At 40.5% G+C, this 18,129-nt stretch overlaps 1 protein-coding gene across 1 annotated transcript in view; it reads left to right on the forward strand.

Annotated features, from left to right (window-relative positions):
• The window catches only part of MYH9 (myosin heavy chain 9), a 70,875-nt gene that overhangs the window by 39,764 nt on the left and 12,982 nt on the right, over positions 1–18,129 (forward strand). The window contains exons 10-23 of the mRNA XM_027680347.1: positions 3,110–3,205; positions 4,288–4,406; positions 5,499–5,651; positions 6,827–7,000; positions 7,790–7,963; positions 8,580–8,694; positions 11,077–11,270; positions 11,605–11,726; positions 12,101–12,170; positions 13,119–13,279; positions 13,997–14,105; positions 16,196–16,327; positions 16,981–17,187; positions 17,681–17,818. Coding sequence (XP_027536148.1) covers positions 3,110–3,205; positions 4,288–4,406; positions 5,499–5,651; positions 6,827–7,000; positions 7,790–7,963; positions 8,580–8,694; positions 11,077–11,270; positions 11,605–11,726; positions 12,101–12,170; positions 13,119–13,279; positions 13,997–14,105; positions 16,196–16,327; positions 16,981–17,187; positions 17,681–17,818 — 1,964 coding nt within the window. The remainder of the gene's footprint in view (positions 1–3,109; positions 3,206–4,287; positions 4,407–5,498; positions 5,652–6,826; positions 7,001–7,789; positions 7,964–8,579; positions 8,695–11,076; positions 11,271–11,604; positions 11,727–12,100; positions 12,171–13,118; positions 13,280–13,996; positions 14,106–16,195; positions 16,328–16,980; positions 17,188–17,680; positions 17,819–18,129) is intronic.

Below are 18,129 nucleotides of genomic sequence, written 5' to 3' on the forward strand. Positions count from 1 at the left end.
AATTTAGTGGCTTTGGAGTGACCCACCTCTGGATCTACCAGCACAGTTTCAGTTTATACTGTTCACTATAGGAGTCAAGCAGCTAATGAAAACATGCTTCTTGCTGGTTTTGTTCCCAGTCTGAGGGCTGTATACCCAGTTTATGAATGACACATCCAAGATACAAGAATCCCCTCAATTCTCTTGTGCAATGCAAGGCTTGTGCGCTCCCCCTATCCCTAAGCAGCAACTTTAAAGTATCTAATCCAACCACTGCTGGATTAGTCCTTTGAGAATGGGCTGGTCATAGTGCCTTTCTTTCCAGCTTAACACTGAACTGCTGATCAGAAATTAATATTGTCTGATACTGGGAGCACAGTTCCATGACAGGGAAGATGGAATTGCATTCAGCCAGCACAAAGTGCAGTGATATGTATTCACCAGCACTCTGTGCTCTCTTTCATGATCTGCCTCACTGGTTCGGAATCAGTGTTCTGTAAAATCTCACTTTCCAAATGTACATGGTCTTCTAAAACTAGGACTATTATTCTCTATGCTGAAGCAAGCAAGCATCTGTGGTGGTTTGAGGTCACCACCACCTCTGCTGGAGCTTGCAGCTCTTGTGGCTGTAGAGAATATGTGCCTCTGCCTTAAATATTGGTCTTCACAATCCAACCTACTGAAAATCCACGCTGTTGTTATCCACAGTTTAATAGCCTTCTTGATATCCTGAATCATCTGAGACTGAAACTGCTGTATGGCAGCAAAGAGAAACATACTTAAACCAAATAAAAAAATTGGCAGCCTAATTCATTGTCAGGAAGTCCTCCTATGCTCAGTTTTTTGAGTTGAGTTTTTTAATGTATGCTCTAGGGCATGTCTTTGCTGTCACATAGATGAGCTGTTGGTTCCAGCCACTACAGCAAAAATAGCTTTAGTGTTTTGCACTTGCTGTTCAAAGGGTCAAGTGCCTTAATGTTCCTTACAGGCTTGGAAGAACTGCCTAGCTGCATGGTAAATGTAAAATCTAAACACTATATTTGTAAGACCATATCAAAATAAGATGTCTGTTCAGGTGCTAGGACTCCAGATGCAGCCGTCAAACCACTGAATTTCATAACATGCCTCTAGGAACACAGAATCATATAACATGCTGAGTTAGAGGGAACTCACAAGAGTCATCAAAGATCAGCATCTGGCTCTGCACAGGGCCACCCCAAGAATCACACCATGTGCCTGAAAGCATTTTCTAAACACTTCAACTCTGGTGGCCTTGGTGCTGTGACCACTTCCCTGGGGAGCCTATTCCAATGCCCTTTTCCTAAGATCTAGTATAAACCTTCCCTGACATAGCTTCAGGCCATTCCTTTGGGTCCTTCACTGGTCACCAAAGAGAAGTGTAGTGCCTGCCCCTCCACTTCCCCTTGTGAAAGAACTGTAGGCTGCAATGAGGTCTCCCCTCAGTCTCCTCCAGGCTAAACAAGCCAAGTGACCTCGGCCGCTCCTCCTACAGCTTCCCCTCAAGGCTCTTAACTATCTTTATAGCCTTTCTTTGGGCACTCCATAATAGCTTTATATCTCTCTTTTATTGTAGCACCCAAAACTGCACACAGGACTTGAAGTGAGGCTGCACGAGTGCAGAGTAGAACAGGGCAATCACAAACATATATGTTTAGTCCTAATGTAGCATATATGGAGCCTTTGTTTGCTTTCTTATCAAAAGGATATTTGTTTTAAAACAAATCTTTCAGTAATAGTGTTGTGGTTTAACTCCAGCCAGCAATTAAGCCCCACGCAGGTGTTCACTCACTCTCCCCCCATGGGATGGGGGAGAGAATCAAAAGAGTTAAAAAGGAGAAAACTTGTGGGTCATGGTAAAGACAGTTTAACAGGTAAAGCAAAAGCTGCACATGCAAGCGAAGCAAGGCCAAACAAGGAATTCATTCACCCCTTCCCATGGGCAGGCATCCCCAGGAAAGCAGGGCTCCGTCATGCATAACAGTGACTTGGGAAGACAAACACCATCACTCCCAGTGTCCCCCCCTTCCATCTTCTTTCCTCAACTTTAAATGTTGAGCGTGATGTCGTTTGGCAGGGACCCCTTGCGTCAGCTGGGGTTACCTGAACCTGCTCTGTCCTCTCCCAACTTCTTGTGCACCCCCAGCCTCCTCACTGGAAAGCAGAAAAGGCCTTGACTCTGTGTAACACTGCTCAGCAGTAACTAAAACATCCATGTCATGAATGCTGTTTCCAGCACGAATCCAGAAAACACCTCCCTAACAGCTACTGTGAAGAAAATTAATTCTATCTCACCCAAAGGCAGCACAAACAGGTAGAAATTTGGGGATAAAAAATATCTTTGGTATAAGATCCCCTTTGCAAGTGACTGGCAGTTTACTTTGCTCAAGGCAACTAGAAGCTATTATGCAGTGAGCTTTGACTGAGACACGGTCAGAATTGAATTGAGACTGTGGCATCAAAAAATGTCTTTCCTGTCCTGGCACCTGGTGTTGCTTTTGTGACGTGCACCATTCGAAGAGTATGAATATATCATTAGCAATAAGGTGGGGTACTTCAGCATGTAATTAGTAATACTTATGGTACAGGCACTTTCGCCTACATCCTGCTGCCTTCCATATGTTATAATGTATGTCTCTGAGGACTACAGATCTTGGTCAGGGAGCTGAAAGTGTAACAGGGTTAAAGAAACAAATTCTTCTTTAATTGGTTTGTGCTCTTAACTATCTCTTTCCTGTGTTTAGCAGTAATCATTGAGGAAAATTGAGTATTGAATTCATTGACTGAGTTTTGACCCTCTAACTGAGAACAAATGTTTTATCAAAAAATGCAGGTGATTTAGGTGGCTCATTGCCCTCAGTCCCATCTCTCACTGTTCTATAGTGATGTCGAGAATGGGTAAATTTCTAGGCTGTGTAATCTTGCACAGAAAAGACAAGGCAAGTTCTGTGTCCTGAATGGGAGTCATGTAAAGGAATTGTCTGTAGTGTTTTTTTCAGAAGGATCTTTGGAATGTTGAGAAGGGCCTCTTAACCATGTCAGGAAAGGTAACTGGGTCATATCAGGGATTTTGGTGATGTCTGACACTGAGTTATTGTTATTATTTTAAAAGGTCTGCTGAAGGTTATCTCAGGTGTTCTTCAACTTGGCAACATAGTCTTCAAGAAGGAGCGTAATACAGACCAAGCCTCTATGCCAGACAATACAGGTAACCAATCTCCTCTCCCCCACCAAAGAAAAGTGCAGAAAAAAGCCTACAGGAAGTTCTTGCAAGTAGGAGAATGTATTACAGTATGTATGGAATGCTGAAATCCTGTTTTTCTATAAGGTGAATTATTTGCCAAAGGAGCTGGCACGCTCCATACAAATACACACTGTTTTGCCAGGCGTGTGTTTGCAGCCACCCACGGGCAGGAATGTGGCACTGTTCTTGTGTCAGGGCTAGGCAGGAAGTACATGTGATGACCAGATGAAAAGGATTACTCTACTGGAATATGTTGAGTGTTTGTGTGTTTTAACCAAGCTGGAATAATTGCTCCTTCAAACTTATATTATCAGACTTTAAGGAATGTTCTTTGCTGACATGGTCGAGATAGTCTTGTAACTGTAAGAGTGAAGTGGTGAATAGTTTTGTGGTGGATATAAAGTATGTGTACATGTTTTAATTGCACTGCCTGTTGTTGCATGTGTAAATAGTGCCATGTTTCATGTGATAGAAGACTATCTGTTGGAAGATTTAACTCTTAGACCTTCATTGTAGATATACTGCAGAAATAGAAAAGGTTGCTAATTTATCACTGTTTAATTTTTTGGCTATATTACTGAAAATATGCTCTAACTGCCATTTTGTGGAGGAGAGTAAACCATTTGGGTTTTGGATCTTGAATCTGAAATACAGAGTTGCCTCAAAGATTAATCAGTAGATGAAAACAGAACAATTATCTTGATTAAGAAATCTATTATGTGATGTATTTTTAAATTGATTACAGATGAATTTTCTAAAGCTTCTGTGTTATGGTTAAGTGTTATGAATCTATTGCTTCAAATTTGCTCTTGTGGATTCTGGAGGAAATCAATAACCTGTAGAATGGGTTGCAAGAGGGTTTTCTTGGATTTTTTTGGTTAGGAAGATACTTTGTCTCAGCAACGTGTTCTTCATTTAACATTTTTTTGTAAGCTGTTTCCTAACTTTTCTAAATTTTTTTCCCTGGAATGTTTTTCTTTTTCTCTTGTTTTCTGTGAGAAAAACAAAACAATATTAATCTCTTTGTTTCCTCTTCTCATCTTCAGCGGCTCAGAAAGTGTCTCACCTTTTGGGTATCAATGTGACAGATTTCACTAGAGGTATCCTGACTCCTCGCATCAAAGTTGGACGAGATTATGTCCAGAAAGCTCAGACCAAAGAGCAGGTATGTGTTCTGTAAAAATGAACGAGTACTTTGGTCTCTAATCTTACCACCACAAAGCTAAGGAATGTATTAGAGGTTTCTGTAGTGTTTATTAACCGTCTTTATGACTACAGTGTATGGCAAGCACACTTGAATAATGTAGCATATATATTTTTTCTAGTATTTGCTCATTTGATCTGTGTAAAGATAGAAATCACCCTGCCCCTATAGCACTTTTTCTCATCTTAAAAAAAAAACAACAAAAAAAAAAAACCAAGTCCCCTAATTTTGGTGACTGGCTGTCTGTAGGGAATAAGTTCTTTCAGTGTGGCGTGCAAGGGTGACATTTTTGAGTTGGTGTAATACAAAAAGCACTGTCTTCAAGTAGGTCAGCTACAAGGATGGAAAAATTTGCTTCTTACCCTTGAAATTGATTGGAAATTTTGTAACGCTCTTGAGTCTGGTTGTTCTCTAAATGAAGCCTGACCTAGGAGCTAGTGGCTGCTTGAATGGAGCAAAGCCCCTGTGCTCACTCACTGCCCAGCTTCCTTATGAACACATTCTTAAAGTAATGAAACATGCCCCCGTAACATGGAAGGGATTGGGAAGAGATTGAAGGCTAGAAACAGTCACAGATTGCCTTTCCATGCTGCCTTTGCATTTTGATGTTTAATTTCTTAGTACACGTGGTATTTATGTCAAACGCAGCTAGGGTGGTGTCAGGGAGGGATTTGGCTTCACAAATCCAAAGTTACAAAAGAATTTAAATTCTTTTCTTTGGGCCTGTGAAACACACCATGTTATTACAGTCTTTTTGGAGGTGATTAACTTTTCTTTCTTTAATTCCAGCTTTTGGTTTCTCCAACAGTCAAGATCCTGAAATTTTGTTTTGACACGCTAATTTAGAGACAAATTCTTTGCTCTTGTATATGAGGCTGTATGCTATCTACTTTTCATTGGGAATAACCTCTGAAATAAGCCTTGTTTGCTGAATTTGGTGGTGGAGAGAAAAATCTCAGACTACAGTTGTGCTGTTAGGTCCTGAAACAGTGTACTCTGTGCCTTTCTTTGGTTTATAATGTAACTCCTGATGTTTATCTTTTTGCTACTTAGGCTGATTTTGCCATTGAAGCGCTGGCTAAAGCCACTTATGAACGTATGTTCCGGTGGCTGGTTATGCGGATCAACAAAGCACTGGATAAGACCAAGCGACAGGGTGCATCCTTCATTGGAATCCTTGACATTGCTGGCTTTGAGATTTTTGAGGTAAGGAGATGTCAGGTCCTTGCACTCAGTACAGTTTAATATGGAGCAAAGACCGCTGAAGGAAATAATTTTAAAACTGGAAAATAACATAGTTTTGGAAAGGATGTGTATTCCACACAAAAAGCATAAAATCTCATGAAAGATAAGTGTAGGAGAGGAAGAGCTGAAGGAAAGTTGAGAGATGAGAGAGAGCGGAAATGGGAGCTCCTTCTACAGGTGACAGTGAACTGTTAGGTCAAACCTTTATCAGATTCTATGAAACTATTTTAGAATGTGGCTTTGCATGATACTTAATCTGAAGCAACCACAGACTGCCATCAGAAAAGAAGTATCCTGCTGTTATCCCAGTCAGGCAGCTCCTGTCAACCTGTGTTATGCTGGATCTAGCTCATGTGCAATTGCACCAATTTATTCATGAAATGGAAAACTAGGGCACAGAAAAGTTGATTTTTTTTTTCCTTCTTTTTTTTTGTTGTTGTTCGTTTTGTTTTGTTTCCTTCCCCCTCTCTGATTGGTGAGGGGGAAGGTTTCATGGTTGCTGGATCTCATGAATAGAAGAACAGAAATAACATGGTTAGGAATTACTGAAACATGGAGAAAGTAAAACTGGACTATTCTCTTTAGAAGCTACGTTATCTTTTGTGTGGTCTAACATAAAAATGCACTGAGGTTATTTGTCTTGTCCTTACTGTTTGAAGAATTTTAGAAATTTTGAAGAAATTTCCCTCACTTTCCTTGCTCTGATTTTATATATGAGGATTAAAAAGGGACTTTCCAGTCCATACGCTTTTAGGAATTTGTCTTCAGGCTTCTGTTGCTTCCTCTTCGTATGAAGAGGACTTGTGAGCTCTGCATTTGTGAGAAAACCAGAGTCTTTTCTGTTCCTGGGTTAAGCAGCTGCAGTCATTCTTCTGCTGTTTACAACTAAACATTCTTTTGCAAAGTCTGAGGAACAAAGTGTATGAACTTCCCTAGGGATTGCAGCAGTGATGCAGTGGCACGTGACAGTACAGGCACTTCATAACTAAAGGGGTTATTGACAATGGACTGTCTGCCCCACACAGAACACTGGCTTAAATTCCTCAACTACAGATACAATCTTTTGTGCTAAGAGAATAGTAGGTGTGTCTACAAAAGCAATTGTTCAAACGTCTTTCTGCCTTTTTCTTCATTAGCTGAACTCCTTTGAGCAGTTGTGTATTAACTACACAAATGAAAAGTTGCAGCAGCTCTTTAACCACACCATGTTCATTCTGGAGCAAGAGGAGTACCAGAGGGAGGGCATAGAGTGGAATTTCATTGACTTTGGCCTGGATCTGCAGCCCTGCATTGACCTCATAGAGAAGCCGGTAAGCTTGTTCTACCATGGAGCAGCAAGAAATGGCTACACTGATTTTGTCACCGAGGACATCACCTCTACCTGTAGGCTGGAAACTGACCTTCTAGCTTTTGATTTTCTACTGATACTGTGATGATTAGAAGCAGAAATGAACAGTTTCTTCTTTGTCTGAAAGTGCGTTACCAATAGAGCTGTTAGTATCAGTTCTGTAGGAAATACTGCATGAAAATAGATATAGTCAGCCACTTTTTCCTCTCACTAAATTGTCTTCATTTGTGTATATCTGCGTAGTACTAGATGTATATGTAGCTTACCATAAATAGTGTGAAGTTACTTAACTACAGCTGTGATGAGAAGCTGTGAATCACTGTTGCTTTCATTCTGCTCTAATGAAACTTGAAAATTTATAAATTTCCTAATAGATGTTCCAATAGTAAGGACTAGTTTGTGAAATTTTCTCCTATGACCTTCTGCATTTAGACACCTGGATATATTTAGAGAACAGTGTGATAATGTTTCTTCTATTAAAAAAAGATTTTTTTTTTCCCCAGAAAACAACCTAGACAAATATCACAGAAGACACTTTCTCATAAAAGTGGTCAGAATTCAGATGAGGATATTGAAGAATTATTAACAATTTCTATTATTAAGAAAGTAGTTAAACTAATACCACACAACAGGCGAATGTGATGTGGATCAGGCTTAGCAATCCTTTTTCTTTCTCCTCTAACCGTCTAAAGGTGTTAGTTATTGGTGTAGTCATGTATTTAATGATGTTGTGATGTTTCCCTTCTTTAAGGCTGGGCCTCCTGGTATACTGGCCCTGCTGGATGAAGAGTGCTGGTTCCCAAAAGCAACAGACAAAAGCTTTGTGGAAAAAGTTGTGCAAGAACAAGGCACGCACCCCAAATTTCAGAAGCCAAAACAGCTGAAAGACAAAGCTGATTTCTGTATCATACATTATGCTGGCAAGGTAAAGAATAGCTAAAATGTGAACACTGGAATGTCTACTGTATTTTGTCATGTATAACCGCTGCTTCTTAAAAATGACTAGTCACCAAAATGGTTGCCTATGAGAAACCATTGGAAGATTCCGTGAAATTGTTCCATTGCTATGAACCTTACAGTGCCTAAGGGGATTTGCCTGCAAGTTTATATCTATCTATCTGTTTATCTATCTATCTATAATCTCAAACTTGAAATACGTATATATAGTTCAAGACACGTCAAACTGACAGCAATTTAAATTTGTTCTCTGTGATTTGGTGAGATTGGAGGTGCTTTTCAGAAACCTGCATCAAGACTTTATCAGCAAAAATGATAATGCTGTTGTTTTGTGTCACACTCTGGGTGGTGCAAACTAGCATTGCAAATCCATTCCCTTTACTGACAGAACAGAACATGCAGCTGTTTGTAAGGGTTTGAAATCCATAGGTATGCTTACTTAGATGGCAAATCCAAGAATGGTGAGGTAATCTGTTGTTGATTGTGCAAACCTCAGCTACTTTTACTGACTGCGCCAGATATTGATGCATCTTAAGGTGCAGAAAATTGCCCTCCAATTTTCTTGATGTGTTTGTCTTCTCCAGGTGGATTATAAGGCGGATGAATGGCTGATGAAGAACATGGATCCTCTGAATGATAATATCGCTACTCTTCTCCACCAGTCATCGGATAAGTTTGTGTCTGAGCTGTGGAAAGATGGTATGTAATTAACCTTAATTTAATTTGTTTTCTCTTGTTTTATGTAGAAGAGTTTGTTTGATCATCAAAAGTCTGTGATGAGCTGTGTTGCTTTTTTTTCCTCTGAAGACTAAGCTGCCAAGATGAGCATTGTCTGGAACATCCTTTGCTTAGATTATGGTATTTCATTAAAACTTTGCTGTAACTCAAGAGAAAGGCTCACTTCCATCAACATACATTAAGCTTCCTGAATATATATCGCAATTATTTCTCAAAATCAAGAATGCCACACATACGAATGTGCCATTATGTCCCAGCAGCTTGCATAGCTGCAGCACTCAAACTCAAGATCTGAGGTCAAACCTATGTTTTCAGTCCTGCAACTAGTGTGCTCTTTCAGCAGTGTTGTTCAGTATTTTACTCTTATCTTCTCTGGGTTAATCTGCTTTTGAGTCTTACTGTTACTGTCACTTTCTGTGGTAGGTTTTCTTTGACGTCTCTGTCTGTTGCAGAGATGCAGAAGGTTCAGAGAGCCTATTTCTATCAACACTTTCCTATTCTTCATCTAGAACCAGGTGACTGAGAAACCCAGCTGTCGTGTCATGTGTGTAATGCATCCTAGAGCCATGCAAGAAATGCTTCCGTTAACTTCTCTTTGTCCCTTTGTCATACCTGCCTGTCTTTCTTGTTCATTTCCTCTGCTTTGTGCTAGTAGCTCCTCATGGACTTCAAAATGAAAGTAAAACTCACCTTACAAGTGGATACAAGAAAAATAGGAATATATTGAGATGCTGAAAGTTGCTCTTGCAAGACTTGGATAGGAACAGCTAAAGGAAAGTTCCTGACAACTGTTTGAATTTAGAGTTAGCAAGGCTGTATTTCTTGCAAGATTTAGAAGGAAGATTTCCAAGACTGCATATAAACGGAAATCTAGTTTAACATTAGTTTTAGTATTGGAATTTAACTTCAGCAGCTGATCATTTAAAAGGAAGTTAGTTTGGCAAAGGAACTTTTACTGGATCAAAAATGGCTGTCACCAAGTTGTGCCTCTCAAGGCCTTTGCTGTGTGATGCTCCTTTTGGACTTGAATTGTCAACTGACTACAGCTTGTTAGTTTTCATTTATTGTTCTTTGCTGGATCTCCTGTTGCAATGACTGTCCTTTTTGCTATCTTGATGTAGATTGCAGGGCTCAAGATTTTTAAGAGGATTGTTAAAGCCACAATCTGGGACACACTTCTGTGGATTTCCCTGTGATGTCATCTAGTAACATAACCTTCTTTTCTTTCTGATAAGGCAACCTTGACCCTATTCTAACAACTGCTCTAGAAGTGAGCAGTTCTAAACTAATATTAGCTGTAAATCAGAATATTCTTTCTTGTTTTTTCTTTTGTAGGAATGTCTCTTAGCAGTTGTGATTTTTTTTTTTTAATCAGAAGACAGTTGAACACAAGCTGGTGTGTTTTCTGAAGTGAAGATTGGGAGCCTGAGTGTAGGCATCAACCAACCAAGATAGTGAAAAGTAGCTTGAAGCACTTAATAAAAATGTACTGGGGGTATGGAAATTTATAGTGATACAGTTAGCTTTTGTTGGATGGGTGAATTTTTATCTCCATGTAGAAAAGCAATGGGAAGAAGTAATGCTTTAGTTTCCTTTTGCCCCTGCTACTATCAGATCTAGCTGGCTTCTGTTGAGGCAAAAAAAAAAAAAGGATCTGTGGAGTCCATCCATCAAGGTGATGACTTTATTAGTGCTTGTATGTCACTGTGACATAGTGGAGAAACTGTTGGGACAGGGAGTTGTGACTCTCTCCTAGTGGTATTGTTCATGTCTGTCATAGAATACTTGTGCTCCAAAACCAACTCAAACAGTGGTATGTTCAGGTTTGTTTTCTGTCCTGCCTTTTACCATGTTTGTTCAGTTTATAAGTGGATGCGGCTTTTCTGATCACCAGTCCTGCCTGTAATGCGAGAGTGAAGCTGGGCTTTTTCTCTGTCTGTGGCCATTTCTGGATCAGAGTTAACTAATAGTTGACTCTGCTGGGCTAGCAGCTAGAACTTTTGGTTTGTTGTCTCACATTGTAAGCTAAGCAAGTAGAAGCATCCAAAACTCACTTGTGGATTGCTCTTCCAGAGCTGTCATCCAGGCCATCAGTAGAATATGTTTGGGAGTAAGTTAAACTCCATCACTCAAACTTCCTGTAGTGAGCTGATGCTTTCTTTTCCTTCCTGCTCCTATCCCTGCACAACTTCTGTACAGGAGTCGACATCTGTGTAGAGATGAAGCAAAAAGGATCCTGCAGCTCCTCTCATTGATCCTGTTCTACCCAGATGTTCTTTGTATGTTCCAGTGCTTCCTTTGTTTGTGGCCAAATTTTAACACTCTTTCTTGTGCTCTCTCTAGTTGACCGTATTGTTGGACTGGATCAGGTAGCTGGTATGTCAGATACAGCATTGCCAGGGGCCTTTAAAACCAGGAAGGGTATGTTCCGAACAGTGGGACAGCTCTATAAAGAACAGCTGGCTAAACTGATGGCTACCTTGAGGAACACCAACCCCAACTTCGTCCGTTGCATTATCCCCAACCATGAGAAAAAGGTACAGTCAAAACAGCACAGCCCAGGCAGTCTTACCTGGGCTTCATGGGGCATGTGGCTGGGTTGCTATCTTTTGTCAGGTTTTGCAAAAGATCTTGAAGAGGTCCTGTTTTCTCAGGGTATCTTTTTAAGGTTGTCCTAAATAACTGTATGCTTACTAAAATTTTGGAGACTGATCTTTGCAGTTCTTCATAAGGTGGCATAAAAGATTTCAGTTGTTTCTAACTGGAAAAGAGAAAACTGACTGCTTTACAAAAAAAGAGAGAGAGGGAAGGGGGTAAGCCCCTTTTGTAAAAGCTTTGTGGTATTTATAAAATATACATTTTCCTCACTAGGCTGGAAAACTAGATCCCCACTTGGTCCTCGACCAGCTTCGCTGTAATGGAGTGCTGGAGGGAATCCGTATTTGTCGTCAAGGTTTCCCCAACAGAGTTGTATTCCAGGAATTCAGACAAAGGTAAGCCCTAGAAAAGAATCTGAAGCAGTCTTTGCCCTGGCAAAGTTTAGACATAAGTACAAAAATTGAAGTATTTTATTGCAACTAGATCACCAGTTTTTCAAAGGCAGCACATCTGTATCTTGGTATTCCCTGGCACTAAGCCTTCCAAAAGCATCTTTGTCTTCTCTAGTAAGGATGTAGATAAGGTGAGGTGTAGAGGACTCCATCCAAGACTGCTGCTTCATACTCTGTTGAATAGAGAGAGAATTCATAGAATTTTTTTCTCTAAACTGTCAAACTCATAATGGCATAGGAATGCATACTGATTTATTTTGTTTGTTGTTGTTTTAAAATATACTTGTGTAACTGGTCTGATGCTTTCTCGTTTTCAGATATGAAATCTTAACTCCAAATGCAATTCCCAAAGGATTTATGGACGGAAAGCAGGCTTGTGTGCTGATGGTAAGACATCCCAGAAACTCTACTTGAACAGAATAAGCTTTAGGAGAGTGATTTAAAAGTTGGAGTTGTGAATGCTAAATATATCAGACCAAAATTCCAAAGTTAAATGTTTTGTCTGAGAGAGGGGTGCAAAAAGCCTTCTCTTGGCTTCATGGATGGAGGTTTTTGGCTAGCATGAGGTTCAGTAATCTTAGGCAAAGAGGATCTTTCTGTTTCCACAGGTGCATACACTTTGAGATGCCAGCAGTGTTCATAGAATCCAAATGCTTAGAAGCATTAATGTTATCTTTAGCACATGCTTAAAGTATAAGCTTCAATAAAATTTTTGTAATGGCCTGCTGTTGACAAATGTTTTCAGTGAAGGCTCCAATTAATTTCTGCAGAATTGCCTGCTTCAAAGGAAAAGCTTTGGCTCTAGCTTGATGATTAGGGGAGACTGAATTGAATTTGGCTGTAAGGAATTCCCTTTTTTTCTGTCTGAAGGGAGTATAGCTCATTATTCTTAACTATTATAAGCATTGACAGCAAATCCTTTGAAGGAAGGTTGGGTTGGGGTGTCTTTTTTTGATATAGATTAGGGCTGGGAAAAGTGATTAGAAAGGATCAACAGATGTGTTTCCTCTAGGAAAGGAAGAGGGCTCTAGGGACTAGACATGTTCCTCACAGCTTCCTTGTATTCTGGGTAGTTGATGTGATGATGTATAAAACCGTGTTTTCTGTCATATTTTTTGTCTGTGGTTACCTCCATTTCATGCTGTGCTTGGTTGAGCTCAAACTCCTCTTAATTAGGACAGAGCAGGACTTCATTGGGAGTTAGCAACTTTGGTTGGCCTGAGCAGCTCATTGTAGGGAAGGGATGTCATACAGTCGTGGGACACAAATATGTTTTGTGGTGTTTCACGTGAAGCAGCCTTTGCAGGACATGAATTCTTCTCTCTCTCATTTTAGATCAAAGCATTGGAGCTGGATTCAAACCTTTACAGAATTGGACAGAGTAAAGTGTTTTTCAGAGCTGGAGTCCTTGCTCATCTTGAAGAAGAGAGAGACCTGAAGATCACAGATGTCATTATTGGCTTCCAAGCATGCTGCAGAGGCTACCTGGCCAGAAAGTAAGTACCATAATTTTTCAAGTACATATTTCTCCTATTCATGTACAAGTTTATCTTCAAGAAAAGGTAGCTAGAAATTATTTTTTACCAAAAAGGCCATGATTTATTTGTTGTGTATAATTAACAGTTTGTGGTCTTTTAGGGCTTTTTTATCTCTGTAAGGCCAGACTTCTGGCGCCTGCCAGAATCTCTGTGTGCCGCTATCCCAGAAACTACCTGAGCAATGAAGTCTATTCCTCTTTATAAGAATACTATGCAGCAGACCAGGTTTTTGACAAAAGTGTTGCAAATTGCAAAGGTAAAAATGAAAAGGTCTTAATACAGTACTGATCCAGGAAGTGTAGGATTTCTCTTAAGCTACTAGGCAGGGCTGCAAGTGGTACAGTTGTAAAAACAAAAGTAATACCTGTCAGTTTGGTGGGAAAACACACCTCTGTTCCAGATCTCCCTTTCTGGAAGTGAAAATAATGAGGCTTTTCAGATTAGAAGGCATTAGGGAAAAAAATTATTAAAAAGGAAATTGAACAAAGGAAAGAATAGCCACTCTTACCTGAGCAGAAAAAAACTTGAAAAGAGAGAAAGTTCACTGAAAACTTTGCTGTTTTTTTAGGAGAGAACCTTCTAAAGAAAAAACATAGAAGTATCTTGGAAAGGGCTTGGTGATGAGAATTGTGTGCTGCTATGTGTTGCTTTGTCTGACTTCCCCTTACTTTGCAGAGCATTTGCCAAGCGCCAACAGCAATTGACAGCTATGAAAGTGCTTCAGAGAAACTGTGCTGCCTATTTGAAACTGCGCAACTGGCAGTGGTGGAGGTTGTTCACCAAGGTAATATTTTTCCCTTTGCAATTTCGACAGTCTGGTTGCAATTTCAGCTTCTCAAGTTGAACCAGAGCACAAAAAGCACTCCCTCTTCGACTGGGCTGGCTTGAAACTACACCTGGATTTATTTAGGCAGAGAATATCATAGTACATTTTATAGCTATGCAATATGTCACATGCATGTTTATGCTTAAATCAGATACAAGGCTATATCCAAGTAATGTTGTGGAAAAGCAGAAGTCATCTTTTAATGTTTTATGCCTAAGAAGAGTAAGGGGATCACTTGCTTTGATGGTGTGGCACTTCAGAGAGTCACTTGCCATGTGACTAGTCAATTTAGCTAGGCAAAAATTATTATTATGGGGGTGGCTTGCCATCTCTTTGTCCAGGGTTGTAAGAGCAAAGGAAAAGCACTGAGGTCTGATCTTGCTGTAATACTTCTAGATATTTTACCTTTAAAAAGACAATGAACACATGAAGAAATGGTCTCTTTTCTAAATCCATGGAATTTCTTGCTTTTTAGCCTTGAGCCTTTGCAGCTAAATGAGAGTTGAGAACAGAGTTTAAACTTTTCTTCTCCTTCCTATGAAATTACTTCTAAGGGGTTTTATGGGGTAGGCACAGAGATGGGTATTGTTTGTCTTTTTATAGAATTATCAAGTAGCTTGGGTTGGAAGGGATCTTTAAACATCATATAATCCAACCCCCTTGCAATAACCAGGGACATCTTCAACTAGATCAATTTGCTTAGAGCCCCGTCCAACTTGACCATGAGTTTCCATGGATGGGGCATCCATCCACCCCCTCTCTAAAAAAACCTATTCCAGTGTTTCACCACCCTCATTGTAGAAAATTCCTTCCTTATATGTCGTCTAAATCTATCCTCTGTTAGTTTAAAACCATTATTCCTTGTCCTATCACAACAGGCTTCCTAAAAAGTTTGGCCCCATCATTTTTAGAAACCCTGTTTAAGTACTGGAAGGTGCTATAAGGTCTCCCTGTAGCCTTCCCTTCTCCAGGATGAAAAACTCCAACTCTATCAGCCTGTCTTCATAGAAGAGGTGCTCCCTATGATATTTTTTGTGACACTCCTCTGGACCCACTCCAACAGGCTGAGTACCCCAGACTTGGACACAGTCAGTACTCCAGGTGGGATCTCACCAGATTAGAGGGATAGAATCCACTCCCTTGACCTGCTGACCACACTGCTTTTGATGCAGCCCAGGACACAATTGGCTTTCTGGGCTGTAAGCACATGTTGCCAGCTCATGTCCAGTTTTTCATCTACCAGAAACCTCCATGTCCTTCTCCACAGGAATGTTCTCAATCCCTTCATCCCTCAGCCTATATTGATAACAGGGGATTGCTGTGACACTTGGCCTCATTGAACCTCATGAGATTCCCGTGGGCCCACTTCTCAGACTTGTCCAGGTCCCTCTGGTTGGCATCTGGTGCGTCAGTGGCACCGCTTAGCTTGGTGTTATTTGCAAATTTACTGAGGGTGCACTCAATCCCTTCATCTGTGTCATTAACAAAGAGATTAAATAACACTGGTCCCAGTAAGGATTCCTGAGGGAACCACTTGTCACCAGTCTCCATCTGGACATTGAGCTGGTGACTACTACCCTCTGGATTCAACCACACAGCTTGTTCCTGATCCACCAAACACTCCACCCATCAAATCCATATCTCTTCAATTTAGAGAGAAGGATGTTGTGGGGGACTGTGTCAAAGGCCTTACAGGAGTCCACGTATATGACATTGACTTAAATTTCCCCACTGTACAGCAACTTTTTTATTCTCTTCCTATTACTACTTAACCCTTGAGGGTCTGGAAATCACTGAACCCTTTCCTTATGCATCCCATTCCGGGGGAATAGATGGACAGGCAGAAAGTGTGCTATTGACGGAGTAGATGATATCTAGTCCTCTGATTCCTCTGATGTTCACAAAAAGGAACTGGTCAGTCCTTCAAATATGACACTTATGTAAAATTTTTTTAATTCAATGCTTATCAAGTGCAAGAGCATTTCTTTGTTTCCCTTGTTCCTTATTCTCATTGTTCCTTGTTCTCATTCCCTTGGTTTCCCTTTCAGGTGAAGCCCCTTCTGCAAGTAAGCAGACAGGAAGAGGAGATGATGGCCAAGGAAGAAGAACTAATAAAGGTCAAGGAGAAGCAGATAGCTGCAGAAAATAGACTGACTGAGATGGAGACCTTCCAGGCTCAGGTGAGTTTGAAAATATGATGTGTAAAAGTTGTTCTCTCTATACTTGTCTAACTGCTTGAGAACACCTCCTTTGCTTTTTTGTTCTGATGGACAAGCTGCAGGATTGCAACTTGCTGACACATGTGACCCAGCTGCCATCTTGGTCAATTTCCTTTGCTCCTCTTCCCAGCTTAGTTCCTCCAGCAGGTCATTCTATACAGTGACCACCTATTGCTCTTCTAGAGACATTATGTGAGGAAAAGTCTCCTTTGGCTGTGTATTGTAGCAAGCTGGTTGAATTCAGTCTCATCTTTAATGGATTCCTTTCTGTTTGGAACACAGAAGGTGGAAGCAGAATTGTTTTTCTGTAGGGCTGTTAATTATTCGTTACTTATGCAGGGGGAAATAGACAATATCCTTATTTCAAATGGATATGGTCTTGAGAAATTTGTGAAGGCTAACATGATATGGGGTTGCATCATGCGGTTTGTGAAGGAGAACCAACACTTGAAACTGTGATTTGATATTTAGCTTTTGATTAGCAGCAGGGGAGTGCTGCAGTGTTTAAAACTGTAACCGTGGAACACAGGAGCACGTAACTTCACTTAACACAGATTGCTAAGTGCTTTGGTAAGTCGGAGCTTGTCTTATTTGTGGCTTTGCATCCAATGTAGCTAATGGCGGAGAAGATGCAACTGCAGGAACAGTTGCAAGCAGAAACCGAACTCTGTGCTGAAGCTGAGGAGATAAGAGCCCGCCTGACAGCCAAGAAACAAGAACTGGAGGAGATATGTCATGACCTGGAAGCAAGGGTGGAGGAAGAGGAAGAACGGTGTCAACATCTTCAGGCTGAAAAGAAGAAAATGCAGCAGAATATCCAGGTAATGCCTTAGGAATGCTATCTCTTTTCAGTAAAGAGGTTAGTAAAGGTCAGAGTGGTTCTTTTCTCTCAACTTGGAGGGAAACAAAAGAGAGCAGGGGGAAAAAAGGCATAGAAAAATCTGTCAGTGGAAACAGCAATAGAATGCAGCGATTCTGCTGCTGAGCCTGAGGCGTTCAGTCAGTCATCTGGAACGAGCTATTCCATTCTTGAAGATGATAGCCACTTCTCAAATAATTAGAGAAGTCTTTGCTTTGTTTTAGGAAAGGTAGTGTTCTTTGCAAAATATAGCATTGTGTATTCTGCTAGAAAACTTGTTGGTTAGGATGCAGTATGTTGCATTAAGTCATGACAGAGATGTCACTCTAGGAACTACTAATAAAACCTTGAAGGAAGGGTGAAGAAACCTTCCATTTTAGTATTGCCCCTGTGCTGTTACATGGGTAGGTGAGCAGCACTGACCAACACCTTGCTTTTCTGTGGGTGTTGTGAAGGAACTAGAGGAGCAGCTCGAAGAAGAGGAAAGTGCAAGGCAGAAGCTGCAGCTAGAAAAAGTGACCACAGAGGCCAAATTGAAGAAACTGGAAGAAGATGTGCTAGTTCTGGAAGATCAGAATCTCAAATTGGCTAAGGTAAGACTCCTGCAGCTTCTTCCACAAGCTAAAATTACACAAGTATTTTTGGAGCCACCCTCCAAAGGCTGACCTTTCCCCTCTTACAGGGAATGTTATTAATTAATTCAGTGTTGTCTTTGAGAATTCTGACCTGAATTTTTGAAATTAACTGCCTGGTTGTATTCTTGACAGTCACTATTGTGTGATATTTAAGTAGCCTTGACTAAATAATGATCCACGAGCAAACATTTTCTGATACATTGTTATGCCAAGCAGTATCAAGTTATTTCATTAACAGACTTCCCTTTCAGTTTTGAAAGGACCATCAA

The sequence above is a fragment of the Neopelma chrysocephalum genome, unplaced genomic scaffold, assembly GCF_003984885.1.
Source record: "Neopelma chrysocephalum unplaced genomic scaffold, ASM398488v2 Primary Assembly neopelma1_59, whole genome shotgun sequence".
NCBI classification, from domain to species: Eukaryota; Metazoa; Chordata; class Aves; order Passeriformes; family Pipridae; genus Neopelma; species Neopelma chrysocephalum.